Genomic DNA, 27,954 nt, shown 5'->3' with positions numbered 1-27,954 from the left:
AAAATTAACTGCAATTTACATTTCAGCTTCTTCTGTATTGTTCATAACACAGATGGTTTTCATGAAAAACTCAAGTTCTGTTGCCAAACACCAGGCAACCAACTTTGATAAGTGGCAAAAAAACCCCTCTTTATTACTATTTAGTTATAAGTTTAAGTGTCTCATCTAAGTGGTATCTGACCGTAATGAGAATCCGTTCCACGTCCTCTCCTGCAGAATAATAAAAAAATAATAAAAGACAAAAAAAAAAATCTAAAACACTGTATTGTTCCTTATATACAATGTAACCCCCTAGGAAATACATTTGAAAACACAGGGGTTGTCTGACAGGCACGGTCCAGCCTTTTATATGTCAATATATCCACAATAAGAGCTAGCAGCAAATACCTATGAAATGTTCATTCCCCAAAAGACAATGACCAGCTCCCTATAACTTTCTATGGAAGCAGTTGGAGTCTAAATATTACTAGTGTGTGTTTTTATTTCATCACCATGCACACTGTAAACGTATTTGTTCATGATTTATTGTTTCTACAGAAACAAAACCCATGCGCAGTACATTTTTACAATGAAAATGTTGGGATGAAGCACTGTGCAGTACCATACCAGCTCTTTTCTGTGTACCCGAGAAGTGAGGATGCAAACATTAAAATTCATGGTGATAAATCCAGCAAAGTCATCAAACAACTCTCAAGCAACCATGAAATATGGTGTGCCAGTGTAATGTAATGTCAGAAAAGCAGAACTTCCCAGTGACAGCTGCACAGCACATTAGTACAAAAAGGATGAACAGGTGGCCTATAAAATGTCATTTTATTAGCATGATTTTTAAATTAAAGTATTTTATTTATTAAAAAGAAAAAAAATGGTGTTCCTAAAGTCTTTTCTAAAAATATTTCTTGAAAGGTGCAGGGAGTGTCATTTTATAACAAACAGTAGATCATTCATAAAATTGTGAATCTGAATCATTCTTCGTGATGAGATGAAGATAACAAGACACTGTCGGACTGCCTACCGGAGTTCATTTGGATCAAACCAATCACAGAGGAGATGCTGCCCAGTAGCCCCACCAGCCAGCTGGGGAATCTCCCCGCCCACAGAAAGCCGGGCGGCATCCAGTGAATGGCGTTGCCGAGGTCGGCCATGCTGCTGATGACTGACAGCAGCTCCCTTCTCATCTGCCTCTGGAGCTGAGTGCGACTGTGGAAGGAAAAAGACTCATCTGAATAATACAAATGGTTTCAAAGAATTCTGAATTTGACAGAAGTCTGATATACCTCATTCCACTTCTGTCCATCTCACATCTCTTCAGCTTCTTTTTCAGCAGCAGCAGAATGTGGACAGACCTGAAGAGCAAAAAATTGATATGACACTTCAGCTCAGTTCAATTTATTCCAACTCCAGCAATCACAGCAGGTCAAAGCACTTCGTTACAGATTTACTGCTGTTTGTGGACAGGTGAGCTCACCTGAGGATTCCCAGCAGCAGTGAGGCTCCCCACAGCATGACGCTGAACAGCCACCATTTATTAGAGTTTATTCGAATGAGCTCAGCATCAGCAGCCCAAGCGATGTGTTCACACGGGTAGTACAGCTGATCAGCCACGTTTGTCAGCACAGATATCCAGCGCACACCTGCATCCTCCTCCTTGGAACAACACAGTACATGCTGTAATGATGAGCCTCAACGCTTAACACCCAGGAAGGCTGAGCGCTGAACTTTCAACTGATAATGCTCATAAATGCTCTGAGTTAAATCAAAAGGAATTTTATCTTTTGATGCACATGGGCAGGTCAGGGTCAGGTCTTAGAGCAGGTGCCGGCATCACGCATTGACACTAGGGCTGCATGATATACTGTTTGAGCATCGCCATCGCAATGTGCACATGTGCAGTTGTTACATTGCAGGACTTGCGATGTGGCATAATGAAGTTAAACTTGAATGTTTACATTGCCAAGGGATAAGGGAAAAATCCGCTTTTGTTTTTCATGACTAACCAACCGATGTCAAAGACATTGAATTTACTCAATAAAAGGATCCTGGTAATTCAAACGTGTGGCATGCACCTTCTCCCTCGCTGCACGCATCAATCACATTCTTAGCTGAAGAAGAAGAAGAAAAAAGAAAAGCTTGTGGCTCCTCCAGAACCTGTCATGCTTTCGGTGGCCGAAAACGATACTTTTTGAAAACAGGTCTCAGAGTGGATAAATCTGAAAATGCTGGATTCGCATCTATATGTGTTTCTGAAATTATGGTGTCGTAGCCCTGCCTCTGTAACCTCAGTCGGCCATATGTAATGACATGTTGTTGTTAACGTTAACTGTGTAATTTAACATACAGTGGGGTAAAAAAGTATTTAGTCAGTCCCTGATTGTGCAAGTTCTCCTACTTAGAAAGATGAGAGAGGTCTGTAATTTTCTTCATAGGTACACTTCAACTATGAGAGACAAAAAGAGAAAAAAAAATCCAGGAAATCACATTGTAGGATTTTTAAAGAATTTATTTTTAAATTATGGTGGAAAATAAGTATTTGGTCACCAAACAAAAGGGCTTTTCAATGTTAAAATCAAATATCCGCTAAATCCACAATACGAATCAGATGTGGATCAAACTTAGTCTATTCGTTGAGAGTGCCATTTTGCACCGCATTGTCACAAATGAGAGTGACTGAGGCACTTTTGACTGTGATCTAATGTAAAATGTACACCAAACGGGCTTTTCAATATGAAATTCAAATGCCCACAAAATCCTCAATCTGGATCAGATCCAGTGTCCTGACAAGATGTCATTCCTGTCGAGACGCCAGCCACTGTGCAAATACTCTCTCTATCCAGACCCCCCCACCACCCGAGTTTATGTGCCTCGCTTTACTACGCAACTGCGCATGCACATTTCTTAATGCAACAGACTTGAAACACTTTTACTGCAGGCTAAAACTAATATATTTATTGTACAGTTTTTCACATTAATGATACCATCACAATAATTTATAAACATTGTACAAGTTTAAAGGGGCTTTAAAATGCTGAAATCACAACAGTACATTTTATTGGTTAAGAATGCTTATCTATTACTAGCGAGTACATTTTACACATTACTGTGTTCGGATGAGCGGCAGCTGGTCTGCTCTGTGTCAGCCTGGTCCCGTTAGATCTCAGAAGCTAAGCAGTGCAGGATCTGGTTAGTACTTGGATGGGAGCCCTCTTTGGAACACCAGCGGCTGTGTGTGTTTCTCCAGGTAAAACTGGAGTTGCATCAGGAAGGACATCCGGCGTAAAAACTGTGCCAAATACCAATGCAGATCTGGCTGTATCCGCTGTGGCGACCCCGAACAGTACGGGAGCAGCCAAATGGACAACAACAACTGTGTTTGGATGAGCCATTTATGCATTGATTTCCCATCAATGTAAACTAACTTGGTCAAGAATCATTCAGTGAATGAAAGTGAAAGTGAAGCATGACAGGGCGCACAACTCGGCAGGGTTAGGTCATCCTGACCAACGGAACTGTCGCTTTGTGCGACGAGGCACACAAATCGACAAGACCGCACATCTCGACAGAACACCGGATCAAACTTTGTCAGGGGAGTGCCAGTCTGCACCTCACTTTCAAAGATGAGGGTGATTGTTGCAGGTATGCATAGGTGTGTGCATGTGTATGGTTTGGATCACGGAGAAACTGGGGAATGCTGACATTTGCCATTTGGTATGCTTATGTATTTTGGGTGAAGGATGAATACTGTGAAAATGGAAAGTTGATAGGACAAATATTTTTGAAGAAATGGACTGTGCTGCAATGCACCATGGGAGTTAGGGGATTTGGGATTTTAAATATTATTGTGGTTCATGTCAGTTTAACAGTGTTGTTAGTGTTATTGATTTATTGTGTTTTTGTCGTTCAATTGTTTTAGTCAGTTTGTCATTACCATAAGTGAAATGAGTATTGCTTTTGATGTCTGCTGCAAGCAGAATGTAGAAAAAACAAAAAGCTCTGTGTGTGTGTGACTGGGGACAGCTGCCATTTGCCATTTGGTATGCTTATGTATTATCGGTCAAGGATGAACAGTGCCAAAATGGAACGTTGATAGGGCTAATATTTTTGGAGAAACTATGGATAGCAGTTAACGTTGCTAATTACCAGACTAACATGCCATTCCAGCAGGTGGTGGTAATTCATCTTTATATTAAAAGCATGAGTGCGTGTGTGATTTTTATTTAGTAAGTTCAATATAAGTACATAATATAACTATAAATACATTAAAAATACATGGATCACACAAGAAAGTGAAAACACTTATTTCCATTGTGGTCCACTTAAAAATCAAATGACAAAATAGAAGTAATAATAAAATATAATAATAATAATAATAATAATAATAGTATTTATATGATAACAAGAAGCTAAACAATTTATTTTAACATTAAAACATACAATTTAAATTAACATTAAAAAAAATTACACATTTAAGAGGGAAATAAAATGGTTGAGTTCCTCTTCTAAAAACTGTTGTGGTCTAATGTTCTAAAAACATTCTGGTCTCACATGCCATTACAACTCATTATAGAAGTATTGCTTGATTTATTATCAATTTTGGAAAATGTCAGCTAACTACTTTATAAACACTTCCCGATCTAGACACCATGGATCCCCACGGGCAACATGCTAGTAGTATACATTAAATGGGGTTTTCAATGTTAAATTTAAATGGCCACAAAATCTGTAATCTGGATCAGATCTGGATCAACCCTTGTCAGTCGATAAAGGATACCATCCTACATAACGCTCTCAAATATGAATATATTTGATATTTTTTGACAGATATGAATTTTTGAAAATTCATTCAATGTTAAAGATGTGGATTTTTTTTTAGATTTCCAAGATTTTTTCTGACTTTGCCCTCTGACCTTGAAAACTGAATCCATTCTTGCCTATGAGGATATGAATATTCATTAAAAATTTCATAACAATATATGAAAAATTGTGAGTTACAGGCTGTTCAAAAACAAACAAACAAACACACAAACAAACAAGGGCAAAAACAACCTCCTCCAACTTCGTTGGCAGAGGTAAAAATCCCAGAAGTTTTTTCCTCCTGAAACAATAATAAAAGAAAATTGCACTTGAATATTTCATTGGATAATGAAAATTTGTGGAACAGAGGCTGCAAGTGGAGAAGGATCAGAGAGTTTCCAGACGGCTTACCTCAGCTCCCAGCCCATAACTGAACGAATAGGCTAGCATGGACAGATCGTCAAAAAGCCTGAGCACTGTCCTGCAGTGGCTGAGCTGACCAGAAAATAATAGCAGACTCCTCCCAAACTGGGACGATTCCTCTTCTTCTGGCTTCTGGGAAAGGATCCCCCCTACCAACTGGGAGCCATAGCAGAGCGTCCTGATCTGCAGAGACCAAGAACAAAAGAACCAGGTCAAACCAGGAACACTTCTGGTCAAAGAGGGGTGTTTAGCGACAAGGTAACTTATGTTAAAAAACAAAAACATAAACTGCCCTGTTCTCATGAATATTAATAGTAATATTATCTATCTATCTATATCTATATCTATATCTATATATATATATATATATATATATATATATATATATATATATATATATATATATATATATATATATATATATATATATATATATATATCCCCTTGGTATTTCAAGCATTTTAATTTGTTTATGGCAATTCAAATACAAAAAGTAAATCAGGCTTCTCAATATGAAAATTTCTAAAATTACACTCAACAAAAATATAAACGCAACATTTTTGGTTTTGCTCCCATTTTGTATGAGATGAACTCAAAGATCTAAAACTTTTTCCACATACACAATATCACCATTTCCCTCAAATATTGTTCACAAACCAGTCTAAATCTGTGATAGTGAGCACTTCTCCTTTGCTGAGATAATCAATCAATCAATCAATCAATCAATCAATTTTTTTATATAGCGCCAAATCACAACAAACAGTTGCCCCAAGGCGCTTTATATTGTAAGGCAAGGCCATACAATAATTATGTAAAACCCCAACGGTCAAAACGACCCCCTGTGAGCAAGCACTTGGCTACAGTGGGAAGGAAAAACTCCCTTTTAACAGGAAGAAACCTCCAGCAGAACCAGGCTCAGGGAGGGGCAGTCTTCTGCTGGGACTGGTTGGGGCTGAGGGAGAGAACCAGGAAAAAGACATGCTGTGGAGGGGAGCAGAGATCGATCACTAATGATTAAATGCAGAGTGGTGCATACAGAGCAAAAAGAGAAAGAAACAGTGCATCATGGGAACCCCCCAGCAGTCTACGTCTATAGCAGCATAACTAAGGGATGGTTCAGGGTCACCTGATCCAGCCCTAACTATAAGCTTTAGCAAAAAGGAAAGTTTTAAGCCTAATCTTAAAAGTAGAAAGGGTGTCTGTCTCCCTGATCTGAATTGGGAGCTGGTTCCACAGGAGAGGAGCCTGAAAGCTGAAGGCTCTGCCTCCCATTCTACTCTTACAAACCCTAGGAACTACAAGTAAGCCTGCAGTCTGAGAGCGAAGCGCTCTATTGGGGTGATATGGTACTACGACGTCCCTAAGATAAGATGCGACCTGATTATTCAAAACCTTATAAGTAAGAAGAAGAATTTTAAATTCTATTCTAGAATTAACAGGAAGCCAATGAAGAGAGGCCAATATGGGTGAGATATGCTCTCTCCTTCTAGTCCCCGTCAGTACTCTAGCTGCAGCATTTTGAATTAACTGAAGGCTTTTTAGGGAACTTTTAGGACAACCTGATAATAATGAATTACAATAGTCCAGCCTAGAGGAAATAAATGCATGAATTAGTTTTTCAGCATCACTCTGAGACAAGACCTTTCTGATTTTAGAGATACTGCGTAAATGCAAAAAAGCAGTCCTACATATTTGTTTAATATGCGCTTTGAATGACATATCCTGATCAAAAATGACTCCAAGATTTCTCACAGTATTACTAGAGGTCAGGGTAATGCCATCCAGAGTAAGGATCTGGTTAGACACCATGTTTCTAAGATTTGTGGGGCCAAGTACAATAACTTCAGTTTTATCTGAGTTTAAAAGCAGGAAATTAGAGGTCATCCATGTCTTTATGTCTGTAAGACAATCCTGCAGTTTAGCTAATTGGTGTGTGTCCTCTGGCTTCATGGATAGATAAAGCTGGGTATCATCTGCGTAACAATGAAAATTTAAGCAATACCGTCTAATAATACTGCCTAAGGGAAGCATGTATAAAGTGAATAAAATTGGTCCTAGCACAGAACCTTGTGGAACTCCATAATTAACTTTAGTCTGTGAAGAAGATTCCCCATTTACATGAACAAATTGTAATCTATTACACAAATATGATTCAAACCACCGCAGCGCAGTGCCTTTAATACCTATGGCATGCTCTAATCTCTGTAATAAAATTTTATGGTCAACAGTATCAAAAGCAGCACTGAGGTCTAACAGAACAAGCACAGAGATGAGTCCACTGTCCGAGGCCATAAGAAGATCATTTGTAACCTTCACTAATGCTGTTTCTGTACTATGATGAATTCTAAAACCTGACTGAAACTCTTCAAATAGACCATTCCTCTGCAGATGATCAGTTAGCTGTTTTACAACTACCCTTTCAAGAATTTTTGAGAGAAAAGGAAGGTTGGAGATTGGCCTATAATTAGCTAAGATAGCTGGGTCAAGTGATGGCTTTTTAAGTAATGGTTTAATTACTGCCACCTTAAAGGCCTGTGGTACATAGCCAACTAACAAAGATAGATTGATCATATTTAAGATCGAAGCATTAAATAATGGTAGGGCTTCCTTGAGCAGCCTGGTAGGAATGGGGTCTAATAAACATGTTGATGGTTTGGATGAAGTAACTAATGAAAATAACTCAGACAGAACAATCGGAGAGAAAGAGTCTAACCAAATACCGGTATCACTGAAAGCAGCCAAAGATAACGATACGTCTTTGGGATGGTTATGAGTAATTTTTTCTCTAATAGTTAAAATTTTGTTAGCAAAGAAAGTCATGAAGTCATTACTAGTTAAAGTTAATGGAATACTCAGCTCAATAGAGCTCTGACTCTTTGTCAGCCTGGCTACAGTGCTGAAAAGAAACCTGGGGTTGTTCTTATTTTCTTCAATTAGTGATGAGTAGAAAGATGTCCTAGCTTTACGGAGGGCTTTTTTATAGAGCAACAGACTCTTTTTCCAGGCTAAGTGAAGATCTTCTAAATTAGTGAGACGCCATTTCCTCTCCAACTTACGGGTTATCTGCTTTAAGCTACGAGTTTGTGAGTTATACCACGGAGTCAGGCACTTCTGATTTAAAGCTCTCTTTTTTAGAGGAGCTACAGCATCCAAAGTTGTCTTCAATGAGGATGTAAAACTATTGACGAGATACTCTATCTCACTTACAGAGTTTAGGTAGCTACTCTGCCTTGTGTTGGTATATGGCATTGCAGAACATAAAGAAGGAATCATATCCTTAAACCTAGTTACAGCGCTTTCTGAAAGACTTCTAGTGTAATGAAACTTATTCCCCACTGCTGGGTAGTCCATCAGAGTAAATGTAAATGAAGAAATGATCAGACAGAAGGGAGTTTTCAGGGAATACTGTTAAGCCTTCTATTTCCATACCATAAGTCAGAACAAGATCTAAGATATGATTAAAGTGGTGGGTGGACTCATTTACTTTTTGAGCAAAGCCAATAGAGTCTAATAATAGATTAAATGCAGTGTTGAGGCTGTCATTCTCAGCATCTGTGTGGATGTTAAAATCGCCCACTATAATTATCTTATCTGAGCTAAGCACTAAGTCAGACAAAAGTTCTGAAAATTCACAGAGAAACTCACAGTAACGACCAGGTGGACGATAGATAATAACAAATAAAACTGGTTTTTGGGACTTCCAATTTGGATGGACAAGACTAAGAGTCAAGCTTTCAAATGAATTAAAGCTCTGTCTGGGTTTTTGATTAATTAATAAGCTGGAGTGGAAGATTGCTGCTAATCCTCCGCCCCGGCCCGTGCTACGAGCATTCTGACAGTTAGTGTGACTCGGGGGTGTTGACTCATTTAAACTAACATATTCATCCTGCTGTAACCAGGTTTCTGTAAGGCAGAATAAATCAATATGTTGATCAATTATTATATCATTTACCAACAGGGACTTAGAAGAGAGAGACCTAATGTTTAATAGACCACATTTAACTGTTTTAGTCTGTGGTGCAGTTGAAGGTGCTATATTATTTTTTCTTTTTGAATTTTTATGCTTAAATAGATTTTTGCTGGTTATTGGTAGTCTGGGAGCAGGCACCGTCGCTACGGGGATGGGGTAATGAGGGGATGGCAGGGGGAGAGAAGCTGCAGAGAGGTGTGTAAGACTACAACTCTGCTTCCTGGTCCCAACCCTGGATAGTCACGGTTTGGAGGATTTAAGAAAATTGGCCAGATTTCTAGAAATGAGAGCTGCTCCATCCAAAGTGGGATGGATGCCGTCTCTCCTAACAAGACCAGGTTTTCCCCAGAAGCTTTGCCAATTATCTATGAAGCCCACCTCATTTTTTGGACACCACTCAGACAGCCAGCAATTCAAGGAGAACATGCGGCTAAACATGTCACTCCCGGTCTGATTGGGGAGGGGCCCAGAGAAAACTACAGAGTCCGACATTGTTTTTGCAAAGTTACACACCGATTTAATGTTAATTTTAGTGACCTCCGATTGGCGTAACCGGGTGTCATTACTGCCGACGTGAATTACAATCTTACCAAATTTACGCTTAGCCTTAGCCAGCAGTTTCAAATTTCCTTCAATGTCGCCTACTCTGGCCCCCGGAAGACAATTGACTATGGTTGCTGGTGTCGCTAACTTCACATTTCGCAAAACAGAGTCGCCAATAACCAGAGTTTGATCCTCGGCGGGTGTGTCGTCGAGTGGGGAAAAACGGTTAGAGATGTGAACGGGTTGGCGGTGCACACGGGGCTTCTGTTTAGGGCTACGCTTCCTCCTCACAGTCACCCAGTCAGCCTGCTTTCCCGGCTGCTCGGGATCTGCCAGGGGGTAACTAACGGCGGCTAAGCTACCTTGGTCCGCACCGACTACAGGGGCCTGGCTAGCTGTAGAATTTTCCACGGTGCGGAGCCGAGTCTCCAATTCACCCAGCCTGGCCTCCAAAGCTACGAATAAGCTACACTTATTACAAGTACTGTTACTGCTAAAGGAGGCCGAGGAATAACTAAACATTTCAAACCCAGAGCAGAAAAGTGCGGTAGAGACAGGAGAAGCCGCCATGCTAAATCGGCTAAGAGCTAGTAGCTACGCTAAGCTAGCGGATTCCTAAAAACACGCAAAGTGAATAATGTGTAAATAATTTAGAGGTGATTCAGCAGAAGGAGTGCTTTAGTTAGGGCACGTAAAGATTACACTGGGAAACAAATCGTAATCTAGATAACTAGATCAATCTAACTACGCAGATTAAACAGCTAACAGATACAGAAAAACACCGCTGTGCTCCGGAACAGGAAGTGATACAATACCGCAGTGAGAGCCAACCACCAGTAGAGGCAATCCATCCCACCTCACAGGTGTGTTACCAAGATGCTGATTAGACACCATGATTAGTGCACAGGTGTGCCTTAGACTGCCCACAATAAAAGGCCACTCTGAAAGGTGCAGTTTTATCACACAGCACAATGCCACAGATGTCGTAAGATTTGAGGGAGCGTGCAATTGGCATGATGACAGCAGGAATGTCAACCAGAGCTGTTGCTCGTGTATTGAATGTTCATTTCTCTACCATAAGCCGTCTCCAAAGGCGTTTCAGAGAATTTGGCCGTACATCCAACCAGCCTCACAACCGCAGACCACGTGTAACCACACCAGCCCAGGACCTCCACATCCAGCATGTTCACCTCCAAGATCGTCTGAGACCAGCCACTCGGACAGCTTCTGAAACAATCGGTTTGCATAACCAAAGAATTTCTGCACAAACTGTCAGAAACCATCTCAAGGAAGCTCATCTGCATGTTCGTTGTCCTCATCGGGGTCTCGACCTGACTCCAGTTCATCGTCGTAACCGACATGAGTGGGCAAATGCTCACATTTGCTCCCGTTTGGCATGTTGGAGAGGTGTTCTCTTCACGGATGAATCCCGGTTCACACTGTCCAGGGCAGATGGCAGACAGCGTGTGTGGCGTCATGTGGGTGAGCGGTTTTCTGATGTCAATGTTGTGGATCGAGTGGCCCATGGTGGCAGTGGGGTTATGGTATGGGCAGGCGTCTGTTATGGACGAAGAACACAGGTGCATTTTATTGATGGCATTTTGAATGCACAGAGATACCGTGACGAGATCCTGAGGCACAATGTTGTGCCATCCAAGAACATCACCTCATGTTGCAGCAGGATAATGCACGGCCCCATGTTGCAAGGATCTGTACACAATTCTTGGAAGCTGAAAATGTCCCAGTTCTTGCATGGCCGGCATACTCACCGGACATGTCACCCATTGAGCATGTTTGGGATGCTCTGGACCGGCGTATACGACAGCGTGTACCACTTTCTGTCAATATCCAGCAACTTCGCACAGCCATTGAAGAGGAGTGGACCAACATTCCACAGGCCACAACTGACAACCTGATCAACTCTATGCGAAGGAGATGTGTTGCACTGCATGAGGCAAATGGTGGTCACACCAGATACTGACTGGTATCCCCCCCAATAAAACAAAACTGCACCTTTCAGAGTGGCCTTTTATTGTGGGCAGTCTAAGGCACACCTGTGCACTAATCATGGTGTCTAATCAGCATCTTGATATGGCACACCTGTGAGGTGGGATGGATTATCTCAGCAAAGGAGAAGTGCTCACTATCACAGATTTAGACTGGTTTGTGAACAATATTTGAGGGAAATGGTGATATTGTGTATGTGGAAAAAGTTTTAGATCTTTGAGTTCATCTCATACAAAATGGGAGCAAAACCAAAAGTGTTGTGTTTATATTTTTGTTGAGTGTATCTTCCTTAAACTCAAAAGTAAATTTCTGCAATGTGATACAAATTAATTAAAAATATGAGTATAAAAGCCAAGATGATGGGTTGCATAAGTAATTAGCCCCTTTGGTATAATACCTGTAAATAATCACTTTAATTGCCAGTTTTCTTCAGACAAGTCAAGGGATGGATACATGAACATTTCCAAGTCACTGAATATGCCTTGATTTTATTTAGGGCCCCTTCACACATAGTGCAAAGTTTGGTCGATATCTGGTTGATTATGGCGAAACAGTTCTAAATTAGCACCACGAAACATCGCACCGACGGCAGGCGTGCACGAACCATATGCGAGAGTTCGTTCACGCGTCCTTCGAGCAAGAACAGTGCGAGGTGCAGCACATAGTGCCGCTTATGTGGAAAAAATAAAAACCAGTTGATGCGTGTGGAACCACATCGCGCTGCTTATGTGGAATAAATGAAAAAATAAAAACCAGCTGGTACCTGTGGGACCACATTGCGCCGCTTTTGTGAAATACTAAGAAAAAAAATACCACCACCGGAACGCAAACTCACGCCTTTCAATAGCTGTGATTCCCAGTTAGCTGCTTTACCACTGAGCTACGGAGCTGTTCTTTGAAAGCTGCCTCATATCAGGAAGGACATGGAAGTATTATAAAAAAAAAAAATAAATTAAAATCCCACACCATATAAAAACAACGCTTTTATCAAGTGAGCAATACAAATATGATTCGTTCAGTTCCTCTGTAGATGACCCATGGTCACATACATACAGTCATGAAATGAAATGAATGAGAAGCTGTGTTCTCTGATCATGTCCACATCTACTGGTCCAATGCGGCCAGTCAGCCGCGCATGTGTCCTGCCCAACACGTGTGTCCTGTGGACGGCGCACCACAGCACAGACACCACGTCATGTGGAACAGAGCTACCGTGGGTGATGTGATCATCAGATCGCCCGCTGCGTGTTCTGATCTGACAGTCTATTTCAACCTGGCAGGCTGTCAATGTCTGCTCTGTGCGAGTGCTCGCTTGCTGCAGCTTGTTGCCTCCGCGTTATATGTTTTTATTTATGTCCATGTAAATACAGCAATCAGATACACGCACCTCACAGTGGACATTTGGTAGTCCATGTCTGTCCAAACACAGTAGGTGTTGTGTAGCCGGAATGTCCAGAATGACAGATCACCACAGCTGCTTCTGTCATAGCCACACCTCCTGTCAGTTCTCAGCGCACGCACCAAAGTCACACTCGTGTGGAACTTAGACAAATTTCTCTGCCAGTATGACGGTGGTCGTCTGCAGTCTGCGGTCATGTGAAGAGTGCAACTGGCAACACATTTTCTTAGTGCCATGCAAGCGGTGTTAGATGTACGTGTGTGTCACCTGGAATTTGGTCGGCACGTGCCGTGAGAGGGTGCGATAGGTTCGCAAAGCGTACACACTTTGTCTTTCAGGCGCTTGTGTGCACAAACAGTTGTAGCAACAGGTGTACAAGACGCTGGAGGCAGGGACGACATTACACGGTTTGCACACGATTCCTGTGTCATGCGCACTTCCAAACTCCGCACTATGTGTGAAGGCGCCCATACATCAGTTATCAAGAAATACAAACAGTATGGCACTCTGTGGTAAATCTGTGTAGACAGTTCTTTAAAAAACTGAGTGACTGTGCAAAAAGGAGAAGAGTGAGGAAAGCCACCAAGACACCCAGACAACCCAGAAGAAGTTACAGGCTTCTGTGGCTGTGACTGGAGAAACTGTGCACAGTGCATGTTTGGCATTTTGCATCACCAGTTATATAGCTTCATGATGAAGTGGTACAGAGGAGGGTTCAGGTGAATGTTCAGCTACAAATTTCCAGAAAGTACATCTAAGATGCTAGCCTAGATCTTATCTGGTTTGGTGAAAGAAAATCCTCCTCTGTACCAGTTTGAGTTTGAGTTTAAGGAGGATAACTTTAGATAGCTTTATACTGAGAACCCTGAATTACTTTTTGTATTTGAAATGGCATAAATAAATTAAATTGTGTGAAATACCGAATACTATTTCAAGGCGCGCGCACTCTCACACACGCACACACACACACACACACACACACACATATATTGTCATGATCCTGCCCTCTGGAGGGCTCCTGTCTTAGTTTTGTACTGTTCTGCGTCCGTACTCGGGTCATCTGTATTTTTATTTTTGTCATGCTCATGTTTTCATTGGTATTGTTCATGTATCCATCCCCTGACTTGTCTGAAGAAAACTGGCAATTAAACTGATTATTTACACCACACGCCCTCACACGAGTGGCAATGGTGCTTAGCTTAAAAAAAAACATGATGGGGATTGTTTTTCTTGACATGCTCATTCTTGTAACACAAAACGAATCAAGTACGTCGTAAGCCGTCTGGAGGCAATTGCAGTATTTGCCAGGACATCTCTACCTGAAGTACAAGCGTTATCGGATTAAGAGCTGTCGCAATTTTTTGCTGGACTGAGGAAAGCAGACAGCAGTCTGTACACAAAGAAGTGAATGCACAACATCAGGCATGGACTACATCGTTAGGATTGGTAGGCGTTATATAAAACAAATCATGTTTTTTCATTCATGCAACAGAAAGAATATTTCATTTAATCTTTCATATCATGAAATATTCATACCATTGCACTCGTAAACATTCATTGTTTGTTTATTATATAATGGCTGAGTGGATCCTTGTCATTTGATTGGTGCTTTGTATGCCACATGACATGGATTAATTCATCCCATTTATGTTGCATTGCACTTAGAGTGCAGCTTGGTTCCATTTAGAGTGCAAATTTGGTTCCATACGTTTGGTACCATTGCACTCTGCACAAACATGCTCACACACGAACGTCCTCGTGTATGCACGCACATGTGATCACACACGCATATGTGCGCGCACATGCACGCGCATGTACACACAAAACAAATCCACTGTGCTGTCTGGAGGCTGTTAGCAGGAAGAGAGAAAGAAAAGCTGGATTAATTTCTGAGGTGATTTTTTTTTTTCACTGCACTAAGGACGTACACAGTCGACCAAGCCGGTTGCATGTGTGCGCGCGTGGGGGACAACGACACGATGATTTGATTGAGCTAACTGACGCTGCCACACACACACACACACACACACACACACACACACACACACACACACAGACACAATCCACTCTGCTGTAAGCCATCTGGATGCATGAAGACCTGTTCACATGAAACGCTGATGTGATTTTTGGTTGGACTGAGGAACTACACAGTCTTTTTTTAATGGAAGTACGAAGTCAGTGCACAGCATCAATGGACTACACGTTACAGTGAAACACCAACATTTAAGTCCCTTTTCTGTTGTTTATAAATTAATAAAATATCAAATGACATGGATCTATTTTAACTGTTATATAAAACAAATAATGAATGTTTTTACATGCTTTCAATGGTACGAATATTTCATGAGGTGAAAGCTGGTCTCATAAACATTTATTATTTGTATATTACCTATATGGAAGAGTAGATAATATAAAAGCACTGGCTAACAATGTAAACATTTCTTGAGAAGCAAAGAATTGTGCTTTCCATGTCTGAAACACAGTCATATGAGTAACAGCTGTCAAAAGAAGGTTCATTGCCAAGACTCATCTCACACTGCTGCACACGAACTGCAAAGACCCAAAAGAAGTAATGACAAAAGAAAATTGTGAGCAACAACCCAGTGCCCTCATTCAAACAAGAGACGTTTGGTAGACATTTGTGTGGAACTCTCTAAAATATGTGCCTGCATTTACAAAATTTGTTGTCAGACTAACCATGTTTTATTTAGCAAATACTTCGTGTAGTTTTATCAAAATATGTTGCTGTATTTACATTTATCAGCTTCATTATTTAAAAAAAAGAAGCTAAATAGCCCTATGCAGTTTTAGGTATTAAATTCTGCTTTAACTCAAGTACAATTATAATGCTTTTTGTATTTATTATAAGATATAATTATACATTATATATTTAGAATATATAAATTATATAAAAATAATAAATAAAAATGTATATCAATTATAGAAAAAACAAACAGTATATTTTGTTTGACAATTTCAACATTTCTTAATCCACTATGCATCACACATGTATGTAGGTGGTTAATATTTCGGTAGCTGTTAAAGTTGTAAGCAAAAATTATGTTAAACTTGCTGTAAAGAATCCAATTAATCAGTTACGTTTGTACAAAACAGATGGTAACTCACAACTTTATCTCTTCCTCTGTAGGACTCCAGCACGCTGACCACAGAATCCACAGCCTGTTGCATGTTATCAGCTCACACACACACACGCAGTAATAATAATAATAATAATAATAATAATAATAATAATAATAATAATAATCTAACGGAAGCTACATTTCTAAACAACAGAAACTCCCCACAGAGATCAGAGAAAAACCCCAGTTGGACTTTGAGACCTGAAGTGACTCCCAGAGGCATAAAGAGATGATCACCGATTCCATCGAACCACCCATCTTTTTTTTTTTACTTAAAAACTTTATTGCCAAAACAGAACGATACAAAGTAAAAGCCGCTAATATAAACATAAAACAAAAGAATATATAACATATGCGTCTGTGCATAAAATTAAATAACAAAATAATTCTTAACTGTTGTAAATTTTGAAAAATACATTTTTTGTTAAAATAACAAATTCCTATTTACCTGACATTTATCATTTTGTGTGCTCCATATTTGTCTAATGAAACTTTTCTCTTTTAGTTGTAGTTTATTTCTTTGTATGTTTACAGAGCGTACATTCCACTTTTGTAACAGTGATGCACTTTGTGAGTGTGAAATGTGTACTTATACTATATGGCAATTACATAATTTTCCAAAAATTGAAAATCAGTTATATTTCAATGTATTAATCTATTTATGCTTAATAAATGTAAGCTTAACTGAAGAAACAAGTTTCTTCTTTTTGTATCTTCTGTAAATACTCTTTTACAAAAAATAAAACACTATGGGACAAAAGCTATTGGGAAAAAATATGATGCTATATATAAAATGTTCTAACTATCTCAGAAGTCAAGCCATAAAAAAAGTTTATAGTGTGTTTATTTTCTATACAAAAAGTTTGACAAGTATATATGGTCTGCACAGCATAGGTACATGTCCACAGTGATTCCTTCCTCCTCCTTGTGTGTGATTGAGTAGTTGTTGTGGTGTCAATCATTGTCGTAGACATCTGCAAGACAAACAAACAAACATCAGTAAACAATTACATTTTTGAAGGATGATGGAGATTAAAATAATACACACTTAAAGTAAAAAGTAATGTTTGCTAATAAAATACATTCAAAAATAACATAGTTGCATATTTTGCTTGGATGTTTTGTAATTAGTACAGAACGAACATCCAAATATAACGTACCAGCCAGGTGGCCAACATCATCATAAATATCTCCTTCCCTGAAAAAACAAGATTTGTGTTGATGTAAAGACAGGAAGGTTATTTTGATGCTAAATCTAGACAACAAACATGTCAATATGAAATAAAAATGAAGTTGTTATGATGAACATCGATATATAAGACCATTCTATTTCCAAAATAACTGGTTGTTCATACATCCAGCCTGGCTTCTATGTCAGGATTGAATGACTGAGTGAGTGAGTGAGTTAGTCAGTCAGGTAGTCAGTCAGTGAGCGTATGGTCTTTCAGACATGATATTTGTTGAACTCTGTGCTGATCATGAGGAGGCCTGTTGGGCATGGTTGGGAAAAGAAAGAGGGTCATTTAAGGATAGTCTGGAAAGAACTTCCAAGTGCTCCAGGTGCAGTCCTGAAGCACATGTCCTGTGCCTGCCAAAGGACCAACTGCGCCCACAGGAGGTGTGCATGTCATGCTAATAGACTGAAAAGTTCAGAACTGTGCAGCTGCAAAGACTGAAAACTGTGAGATAAAAACAGCTGAAATATCAGCAACACTGGATGACAATGACTATCATGATCATCATGATGATCATGATGATCATGATGATCTTGAAGGTGAAGACTAAGGTAATGGAATACATTGCATATTGCATGTATAATGCATAAGATATCTTGCAGCTTGTATGACAGCACAGCTTAGCCATTAAGTGAACTTTTTGTTTTTCAGGCTGAACCACCTTTTCCATGTTCAGTGAGGAGTGGGCTAATAGACTATGAGCTAAATAAGGAAAACTGGAAATGTGATCAATGGCATTGACTTCTTTGACAAAATGTGCACACAAACTGCATAAAAACTGTCACATTTTACCAACAGGGAAAAAAAATTGTTGAAAACAGGGGTTTTCAGCAGCCGGCACGTAGAGGGTTAATGTGCAGGTTTATGATGTGGAACATTGCATTTGTGAAATGAGCACTCCCAAAATACCTAAAAAACACCAGCATTACATAGTTGCCAGATGTGTCAAATAAAATTCATTTTTCTAGGCACATTTTCAATGCATACCCCCATGGCCTAATCAGGATATGATCCTCTGTAAAAATTTCATAACAATGTATGAAACATTGTGGGTTGCAGGCTGTTCACAAACAGACAACCAAACAAACAAACGGGGTGAAAACATAACCGCCACCCAAGTTCATTGGTGGAGGTAAAAAAGACATACAATCTGTACAGCCATTTTCTTATCATGTGTGAAGAAAATATAAATCAATATTAAAGTAATGCTGAATGTCTTACATTGGAAGAAGCAGCGATGTGGCCACAAAGCCACCTGTAAGAAACACACAATAATACATATTTATAATGAAGTAACACAATGAACAGCTTGTTTGAAACCAGTGTAATAAGAAATTTTATTTTCCCATTAGTTTATTTCTAGTCTCCAAAAAGTGAAGCCAACAAGAAGGAATTCATTCATTTGTCATAATTCCGTGCACAAGTAAGAATGTTGACATGTACTTGGTTGTTTTTTGTGTCGCACAGCATTGTGTAGTGACGCATTACAATCCTATATGTACTGCAGATTGAAAGCAGTAAAGGAATTAGCAACCAGTACAACTTAATAACATCTTTTGTGGCAGCAGTCGTTACATTAGCAAGCTATGCTAGGCAATGAAATTTTATAAAATTCTGCCTACAAAGTAAACTGTTCTTCAATTAAAACTAGATTTATATGGCTTGTAGTCAACAGTAAGACAATACAACTGCACTCCTTTCATGTCATTCTTCATTTATTATTGATTAGTACTGATAGCAGTTAATTTGCCAAGGCAACTTATGTCTCTCCATGTTCTATTCTTCACAACATTGTTTAAAGACATAATGATTTCATAGATGCCCCTGATGAGCTCTTTCTGATATAAAGTGTCTTTAAAAAGTATTTGGCCCCTTGATATTTCACACATTTTAATTGTATTTTTTAACATCATTTCAGATACAAAAGGTAAGTCAGGCTTCTCAGTATAAAATGTTCTAAAACTCAAGCTCAAAACAAATCACTACAACGTGATATAAATTAAAGTATAAAACCCAAGATGATGGGGTGCATACATAATGTTCCATTTGGTATGATGACACAAGTAAATCATCAGTATTTATTAGTTTTCTTCAGACAAGTAAGGGGATGGATACATGAACATTTTCAAGTCACTTATTATGTCTTAGACTGTATTTACATCAGTTATGAATAAATACAAAAGGTATGGCACTCTGTGGTAAATCTGTGTGGAGTAGATACGTTGTGTGTCGTCCTGGTTCATGCCCTCTCTCTCCCTCTCTCTTCCCAGGTGGCATTCCTTGTGGAGCTGATGAGCACACCTGCCTGCAATCAACATGCCTCCATATAAGCCCTGGTTCAACAGCTCATCAGTGCCAGAGTCTCAGTGTTCACAACCTGGTATCTGGCCTCTCTATTCCTGTATAGAGCTAATCTGTCTGCATTCTGTCGCCGTACTCACTGCTTGGTTATATGCATGTTTCTTGTCACCAGATTGGTTTTCGGGTCAAAAACTTAAGATAGTTCTCAAAAATTGAGTGACTGTGCAAGGAGGAAACAAGTGAGGAAAGCCACAGAGACACCCAGACAACCCAGAAGAAGTTATTGGCTTCTGTGGCTGTGATTGGAGAAATTGTGCACAGTGCAAATTTTGCATTTTACATTTTGCATTATACAGCTTCATGATGAAGTGGTCTAGAGGAGGATTTCCTTAAAAAGAAGACTTGAAAGTTTAAGGAGTTTAAGGAGGATAACTTTAGACAGCTTTATAGTGAGAAGCCTGAATTACCTTTTGTATTTGAAATGGCAGAAATAAATTAAACTGTGTGAAATACCAAATACTTTTTCAAGGCATATATATATGTAGAGAGAGAGAGAGATGTATATAGTTAGCATTTATATATTTATTTGCATAAATTATTTATGCAACTTTAAAAGAGGTATGAATTATCTGGATTTAATTCTTATGGTATTTGTGAAATGTATTTTCAATATTTTAACAATCTATAGGTAATTATTTGTTTATGCAAATTGTCTGTAGTGAAAAAATGAGGATGGGAAGCCACAGACTCAATAAGAGAATTGGTATCATTTGGATATTTGGCAGTAACAAGAGGAAGCAAATGACTGATAAAACATGCCACCTGAGGACAAATAAACAAATAAATTTCCCATATGCACATACTGCCAGTACTGAAAGACAGTGTATTAATTTGGATGTCTGTGTTTTACAAATTAATAAAATAATATTTGGATACAAACATCTGAAATTGTGTCTTATCAGCATGTCATTTTTAATCTGTGAGCCAATATTTCTAAAACCAAACAATCACAGCATGCAAGCCATTAATACTATCACTAAATAATATACAAGAAAAATCAGAGTTGTTAAGCTGCAACATACATTTTCCAAACTGGTTACGACACAGAACTTTCTTGGTGCTAGTGAGCTGGATCACATCTACAATCTCTCCGTGAGTCACGGGTAGATCTTTCCCGCCAGGTTTCTTTATGATGGCATTTGGATCCACCATCATGGTGTGCAGCACTGTAATTGGCCCGTTGAACTGGAAAATAATTTGTATTTTACCAACACATTTATGTGAATCTTAGTCTCCCAAACCATCAGACAACTTTGCTGAAAAGTGTGAACAATATTTTATATGGGAAAAAAAACACCTAAAAAAAAGTACCTTAAATTTTTTTCTGAGCTCCTTCTCCATCTTGGGATCCATGCTGTTAGAAAATTATGAATTAGCCATTTTTTTATTTGCATCTGAAGATGCAAAACATTCAAGCAGTATACAACAGGTTTGCATATTTTCTCTCAAAACAAGTAATAAAAACTAAACAATGTAGGCCAGTGTTTGTCCACAGATCAAAATCTCATTTATCAGGTCTACAGAAAGTGGTACAAGATAACGACCCCACAGCTACACTCACGTCTTTTTCAATTTCTACATATCAAATGTGACTAAATACCTGATTTCAAGTGGCGGTGGTGGAAAATTCTCAGATATTGGTTGAACGTCATCATATTCGTCTGAAGGAAGAACAATAATATAAGTCATGTTTTTGTCAAACTAGTTTTCTATAGAGCATTTAAGAGTTAAAAACTTTCAATAAATAAAAAAGAAAAAGTAAGGGATTAAACCGACGAGGACAACAAGCACAAATCAAATTGTTCCAACTGTTCATTTGTTCTTAAAAAAGACAAGAATTCAATAATAAACCATCACTTTTTTGCACTTGTCTGTTGTAATATAATGTGTGTGTATATATATATATATATATATATATATATATATATATATATATATATATATATATATATATATATATATATATATATATATATATATATATATATATATATATATATATACACACATCTAAATATGCATATATTATCATATATATATATATATATATAGATAGATAGATAGAGAGATAGAGAGAGAGAGAGAGAGTGAGAAAAAATTATATTTTTGTAGAAACAAAAAATTAACATCTATGACTATGTTGTTTTAATAGCACAATGATGCTGTAACAAAACCAGATATGTGGTGTTGATCCTAAAATGTAATGTGTGATGTCATGTGTGGTCATTACCTTCTTCCTGAAGCATACTGTGAACAGGAAAAACAAAATCAGCAAAGACATTCAACACATTGCAGTCATCGGTCATTTCAGTTAATAGAAATAACTTTAGAAGAAAATTACACCCATAAAACACTCATAAAAGCAAGATGCCTTTTAAAACTTTTATAAGCTTGTGTTTCCGTGCGTGTGCATAACTTTTGTACATGTAGATGAAAAGTGATCATATTAAAGTCTAAACTATATATGCTAGTCTTTGGCAGACTGATCATTTTAGTCACTGTTATTTGAAATCCTTACCTATTCATGTCACTCGAGAACTCCACTCCATACATCTGTGGTGGGTCTGGAGGTGGTGGAGGTAATGCTGTTGTGTCTAGTTTTCTGGCCTGTAACAGTTTGCGCTTGACCTCTTCATAGTTTATGTCCACACATGTGTTGCTGATGTAGCCATCTGAAAATTAGTAATATGGTGTCAAAAATATATGTGAACAAATTCAACATGACTAACAACTGAAACCCATAGTATGTATAAAAAGATGACAATAAATAAGAAATTCAAGATTTTCAGTGCTATTTGTTTTACAGGTAAAGCATTGCATCATCTGTATAATAAAGCATATTTTCAGGAATACTGGCAACTATGGGATTGAACACACAGCTATTTTGTGGTTTATGTTTTTGTCCTCTGCCCCATTCTGACTGAGAGATTGAACCTATAACCCTCCAGTCACAAGGCCACTTTTCTAACCATTAGAGAATACTGTAGTCCCACTGCTATATGGCACAAAAATTGCTGACTATTTGAGTCAATTGTAAGATGCTATGGTTTTTCTTACATACTTGATTTACAGAAATTTGAAGTACAACTCACAGTTTCCAGTCAAAGAGCGAACCAACCATTTGCCCTCTGGGTTATTCTTCACTCTGATGATTTCCACTGTTTCTCCCTGTTGCACACTGAGGTCCAGTTTACTTCCTCCATGCCAATCATGACGAACTCTAGCTATATGGAGAACCTCCTCCCTCCCTTCCAACTAGAGAGAGAGAGAGAGAGAGAGAGAGAGAGAGAGAGAGAGAGGAGAGAGAGAGAGAGAGAGAGAGAGAGAGAGGGCAAAAGAAAAGACAGAGAGACAGAGAGAGGGCAAAAGAAAAGACCATTAGTTGTATCAGGTTGGAGTTGGACCCACCATTTTACCTTTAGAACTGGCTTAATGCTTCTTGGCATAGCATCAACAAGGTGCTGGTAACATATCTCTGAGATTTTGGGACAAACTGACATTAGCAGTTGTTACACCATGACACTAACAGCCTCAATTGTTGATATAAGTCAGAATGGATTCATGCTTTAATGTTGTTTACGCCAAATCATCTGAATGCCAGAGCAGACACAGGGTCTCAGATCAGGCAACATTTATTCCTGTGCCCATTGTAGCTGCAGTGTTCTGTTTAAGGGTTCAGGAGTTTCACCCAATGTATTTTTCTGCCGCTGTTTTCCATATTGCATTCAGAGATTGAATGCAACACAGTGAGACTCAATTGACCGTGCCTTACTATCAGCTTGAAGAAATCTGGCCATTCTTCTGACTTCTGCCATGAACAAGGTATTTTCACCCAGAGAACAGAAAATGACTAACTGGATGCTTGTTTTTTTTTTTTTTTTTTTTTTTTTTTTTTCCAGAAGATTATCTTTAAACCCAAGAAATAGTGTGGATATGTAGATTCCACTGCTAAGCACTGGAGATGCTCTGGAACTGTGGATGGATTTGAGCATATTTGATTTGCTACCTGAAAATTCTTCCTCAACTCGTTCTCTCGTTTCTGACGTTCCAGCTGTTCTTTCTGCTCCTGCTGCTTTTGCTTCTTTGCATCTTTTTGGGGTTTCTTGTCCACATGAATCTGGTTTAACTCCACTTGGTCTCTGAAAAGATGCAATCACAATGTAAAATGAGTTTTTAACCACTTGAACAATTATCAACAATTTTGTAAAAGACAAATATTTATTTGTGTTCTGAAAACTATGTGTGCTGTTGCACCAAAAAGGTCTCTTCTAAGGATCTTTGGGTCCTGCTGGAATTACTTTGTGTTATACAAACTTTTGACACAAACATTACGTAGGGAGACCGAGATCAGGAGAACCACTTGCATTGTGAGGGAACATCAACTGTGACATTTCGGCCATGTGGCCCCATCCAGCACACAGGTGCCTCAGTGTTGAGGACCCCATCAATGGGAGAAGACCAAGGGGACGCCCAGGCTTCATCTGGCTGCAGCAAATTGATGGTTATTTTAGAGATGTGGGGATGGCCCAGTTGTCTTCCTGGGTGGTTTCTATGCAGGACCCAAGGCCATTCTATAGCTTGGTGGATGCATCAACATGTGGCCCAAGTTCATGCACCCAAACCTGTCTTGCATATGTGTTATTATAATAGTATATTGTATTTCCTTGATTAAATGCCTGACCTTAAATAGGGTCATGCCTCATTTAATTGCTGGGTCAAAACTTTGCCTGAAAAAAATAAACGCCTGCCATATGCACGGAAATCTTGTTTAAATGCTGCCGTTTATTTAAGGCAGGTTAGCCGCCAGACATCTCTGCCTGTCTGATTGCCTGTGTGTGCAGTTGCGGGTCAATATGTAGACATGTGACAAGTGTCCAAATGGCAGCCTCCTCCTCCAGCGTATATGTTGACATACAATATACTCCTGAGGGAGCGACTCCTTGTCCTAGTGATGTTAGGAAAATTAAGTACAGTTCCTATACCACTGAGACAAAGCTGCAAGCTGTTGTGTTTGCTAAAAAACATCAAGGGAGGTACAGTTTACAATTAAATGTTTTCTAAGTCTGCTGCAGAGTGTTACCTTAAAATTGTAAGATGAAACGGCATGCCAGGGTATCAGTTGCAGAGGAACGATGTCAGGTGGCAAACTCATAGGGTTTTGATTTAGCACCACAATGATTTCTTATTATCTTCCTATAAGAAACTGAGAAAGTCTAGCTACATGCTACATGACAGATCTAAAGTGGTTGTTATGTGTCGGACGCAGCTCGGAGAACCGACCAGCGTTTGAAGGACCCAGTATGAAATAAGCAGAGCACGGTACAAAGGCTAACTGAATTTAATACATAACAGTGATACAAAAAATAACAAAAGAAAGTGCGGTCTGGCGTGGTGCGCTCCCAGCAGCGCTAACGGTCCGGAGCCAGAAGCTGTTCGGACCCAAGGACCCCGCCGACACCCCCCAGGTGGCCGCAACAAACCGAGTCTGTGAAAGAAGGAACCATTATGTGAGTCCACACTCTACACACAGAGAGAACACTTAAAGGTGTACAAACAGCAAACACTTCCTGGCTTGATTACTAATCAGCTTCCCAACCTGCAGGCATGGAACATCCAGTTCACAAAACTCCACTGCAGTGGAAGCCGATACATGACTAACATACAGCTCAATATAAAAAGGTGTGAGGGACACCACATTTACTGACTGTATAAATGTTAGTCACAAAATCTAACGTACCTCAGGAAGTGTGCTGACGAGCGTGAGACCTCACCCCCTCCTCTTTCACAGACCGTGCATCAAACCCTGGACGTTCTCTGCGTCCACTGATGATGAGATGGCTCCCGAGACGACGATCTCACCCGTCTGGTCACAAGGTCGAGTCTCTGGCAAATACACACTGTATACTCCAGTCTTAAATGCCACCATGTTCCAATCCATATAGATGCACCTCAGCTGTGAGTCCTGACGAGCCGCAGGTGATCAGGGTGAGGTCCTGATAACCTCAGCAACACAGCCACTCAGTCCCAAATGCAAGCCACCTGGAAGGAAAAACAAAAGACAGAAACAAAAAGGCAGCCAGGCCCCCCAGCCATACAACAGTGGTTGTCTTAGGTTTGCCGCACCCAAGGATATGTGTGAAACGTAACACCATATTACAGTGCAGGTAGCAGGCAGCATTTTGTTAATAGTGGCTGATCTTGAATAAAAGCCCTCGTTTAGGCGCGAGGTCTGCACACGGTTTGAAAAAAATAAATGCCCGGGCTTTTAATCAAGGAAGTATGGTATAGAACAGACCTGGGCAAACTGCGGCCCGGGGGCCACATGCGGCCCTTTGCATGTCTCTGTCCGGCCCTCATGAGGTCTGTGATTATTATTACATATATTAAAAATGTCAACCTTGTGTGTTGCAAATCATTAGAGAGGTTTATTTAGGTATATTTACATATTATTACAATAATAAAAATTACCTATAAAAGCTATTAAATAGGTCATTTTTTGTAAAATTTGTAATGGGAGACAGCCGAGTTATTGATGGTGTGGCCCTCGGACATAATTCAGGTTCCCTATGTGGCCCCTTGTAAAAATTAATTGCCCACCCCTGGTATAGAAAATAAAAGTTGCCACAGCCTTGAGCTTGTCAGTTCTATAAGATGTGAAGCAGAGTAGGACCTAGTTATGGCTAGGAGACTGCTTGGGAACACTCGCAACCATAAGCACGTTTCTCTATGTACAACTTGAGTTGTGTCAGTAAGGCATTTGGTATTAAACTTGTGCCAAATCCCAATGCAGAGCTGTACCAGATCCACCATGTCGACCGCACTGCAACCAGGCGCAGCCAAAAGAAACAAATACTTGAAAACAAGTGTTGGTAAATCAGTTCATTTGTTTTGAACTGATCAAATGTGTTGGTAGCAGTTTTTGATCATGTGTTAATTATGATTTTTTTCCCCACAGCCTCTGCAGTATTGTTTCTTTGTTTCACTGTTGATGTCAAAGTTTCAACAATCCTTCCTTGTATTTTGTCACAATATGCTGCTGTAACAGGAAATGTGCAAACAGCATGCACCAATTCTCATTCTCACTTCAGTTGCAGTTTATTTGCAGTTTAGAACTTCAGTTCACATGCAAGAAAATACTCAGATATCTGAGCCTTTAACTGTAATAAATAGCTGTTGTATGAGTTGGTGCTGTAGTAGTAAGGAGACATAACCTTGGCCATAGAACAAACCACAGAAACAGCATCCTGCTCACACTCACAGATTCTACTTTTGTCCAAGTTGACATTTATTATACAGACTCTAAATTCTGACAACAAAGGCAGAAGTGTCACACTTACTCATCAATAAACTCATACACTTCATCACTTTCCTGCAAGAGAAAAGAAGGCAGAATAAAGAAAAAAAAATAAAAATACAGGGTTGGTCAGATTAAAGGGACACATATTGTATAATTTGTGTTGTTTCTGTGGTGTGTGGTGTTTGTGCATCAGTGTACATCAACATGAATAACATTTTTCTTCTGTCAGAAAATAAAATCAAAGTCTGTCCAAAGTGTCCATTTGGCCCACCAAAGTGACGCTGCTATTCAAAAGTTACAAATGAATAAAAGACGAAATTAAAACTTTGTTTGCTCCCCAGAGCCTAACCTTTACAGGAAAAAGTGACAAAGTTAAAACTTTCCAGTTATTAAATAAATACATTAAATGAATAAATTTAATTTCAGATTCTTGCCTTACCTCTTCTGCACACTGTGAACTGTTGTCATTCATGGAATCTGTGAACAAGAAAAAAAAGACATTTGCTTACAAAATTTATAACATTAATAATAATAATAATAATATACAGAACTGAATGATGTATTCCATAGCATTGGAACTGGGAAGAAGTAAGCTCTACAGTGCATCAGGAAAGTATTCACAGTGCTTCACTTTTTCCACATTTTGTTATGTTACAGCCTTATTCCAAAATGGATGAAATTCATTGTTCCCCCTCAAAATTGTACTCACAACACCCCATAATGATAACATGAAAAAGGTGTTTTTTTTTGTGCACATTTATTAAAAATAAAAAACAAACAAACGAACA

At 39.1% G+C, this 27,954-nt stretch overlaps 2 protein-coding genes across 3 annotated transcripts in view; both read right to left on the bottom strand.

The window, feature by feature from the left end:
- Positions 1-13: 13 nt before the first annotated feature.
- pex11g (peroxisomal biogenesis factor 11 gamma) lies at positions 14-27,954 on the bottom strand. 2 transcript variants are annotated; one of them, XM_034180065.1, is made up of 6 exons: positions 27,939-27,954; positions 16,260-16,336; positions 5,203-5,397; positions 1,469-1,647; positions 1,278-1,346; positions 14-1,200 (listed from the first exon to the last, which is right to left on the bottom strand). In XM_034180065.1, the coding sequence occupies exons 2-6, from the start codon at positions 16,320-16,322 to the stop codon at positions 966-968; spliced, it is 741 nt and encodes a 246-aa protein (XP_034035956.1). In that variant the 5' UTR covers positions 16,323-16,336; positions 27,939-27,954; the 3' UTR covers positions 14-965. The 2 variants fall into 2 exon arrangements, with proteins under 2 accessions (XP_034035956.1, XP_034035955.1); XM_034180064.1 differs by lacking the exon at positions 27,939-27,954 and having other exon boundaries at positions 16,260-16,479.
- Positions 17,102-27,954, bottom strand: part of si:ch73-40i7.2 (FYN-binding protein 1) — a 34,565-nt gene continuing 23,712 nt past the window's right edge. Inside the window, exons 5-16 of the mRNA XM_034180063.1 lie at positions 27,606-27,643; positions 27,207-27,238; positions 23,876-24,008; positions 22,962-23,124; positions 22,388-22,541; positions 22,100-22,116; positions 21,470-21,530; positions 21,181-21,223; positions 20,892-21,054; positions 18,730-18,763; positions 17,434-17,471; positions 17,102-17,247 (exon numbers count right to left, since the gene is read on the bottom strand). Coding sequence (XP_034035954.1) covers positions 17,228-17,247; positions 17,434-17,471; positions 18,730-18,763; positions 20,892-21,054; positions 21,181-21,223; positions 21,470-21,530; positions 22,100-22,116; positions 22,388-22,541; positions 22,962-23,124; positions 23,876-24,008; positions 27,207-27,238; positions 27,606-27,643 — 896 coding nt within the window. The 3' untranslated portion in view covers positions 17,102-17,227. The remainder of the gene's footprint in view (positions 17,248-17,433; positions 17,472-18,729; positions 18,764-20,891; positions 21,055-21,180; positions 21,224-21,469; positions 21,531-22,099; positions 22,117-22,387; positions 22,542-22,961; positions 23,125-23,875; positions 24,009-27,206; positions 27,239-27,605; positions 27,644-27,954) is intronic.

The sequence above is a fragment of the Thalassophryne amazonica genome, chromosome 10 (genome assembly GCF_902500255.1).
Source record: "Thalassophryne amazonica chromosome 10, fThaAma1.1, whole genome shotgun sequence".
NCBI classification, from domain to species: Eukaryota; Metazoa; Chordata; class Actinopteri; order Batrachoidiformes; family Batrachoididae; genus Thalassophryne; species Thalassophryne amazonica.
Note: the sequence above shows the minus strand (reverse complement) of the source record. Positions and strands in the feature narration are given on the sequence as shown.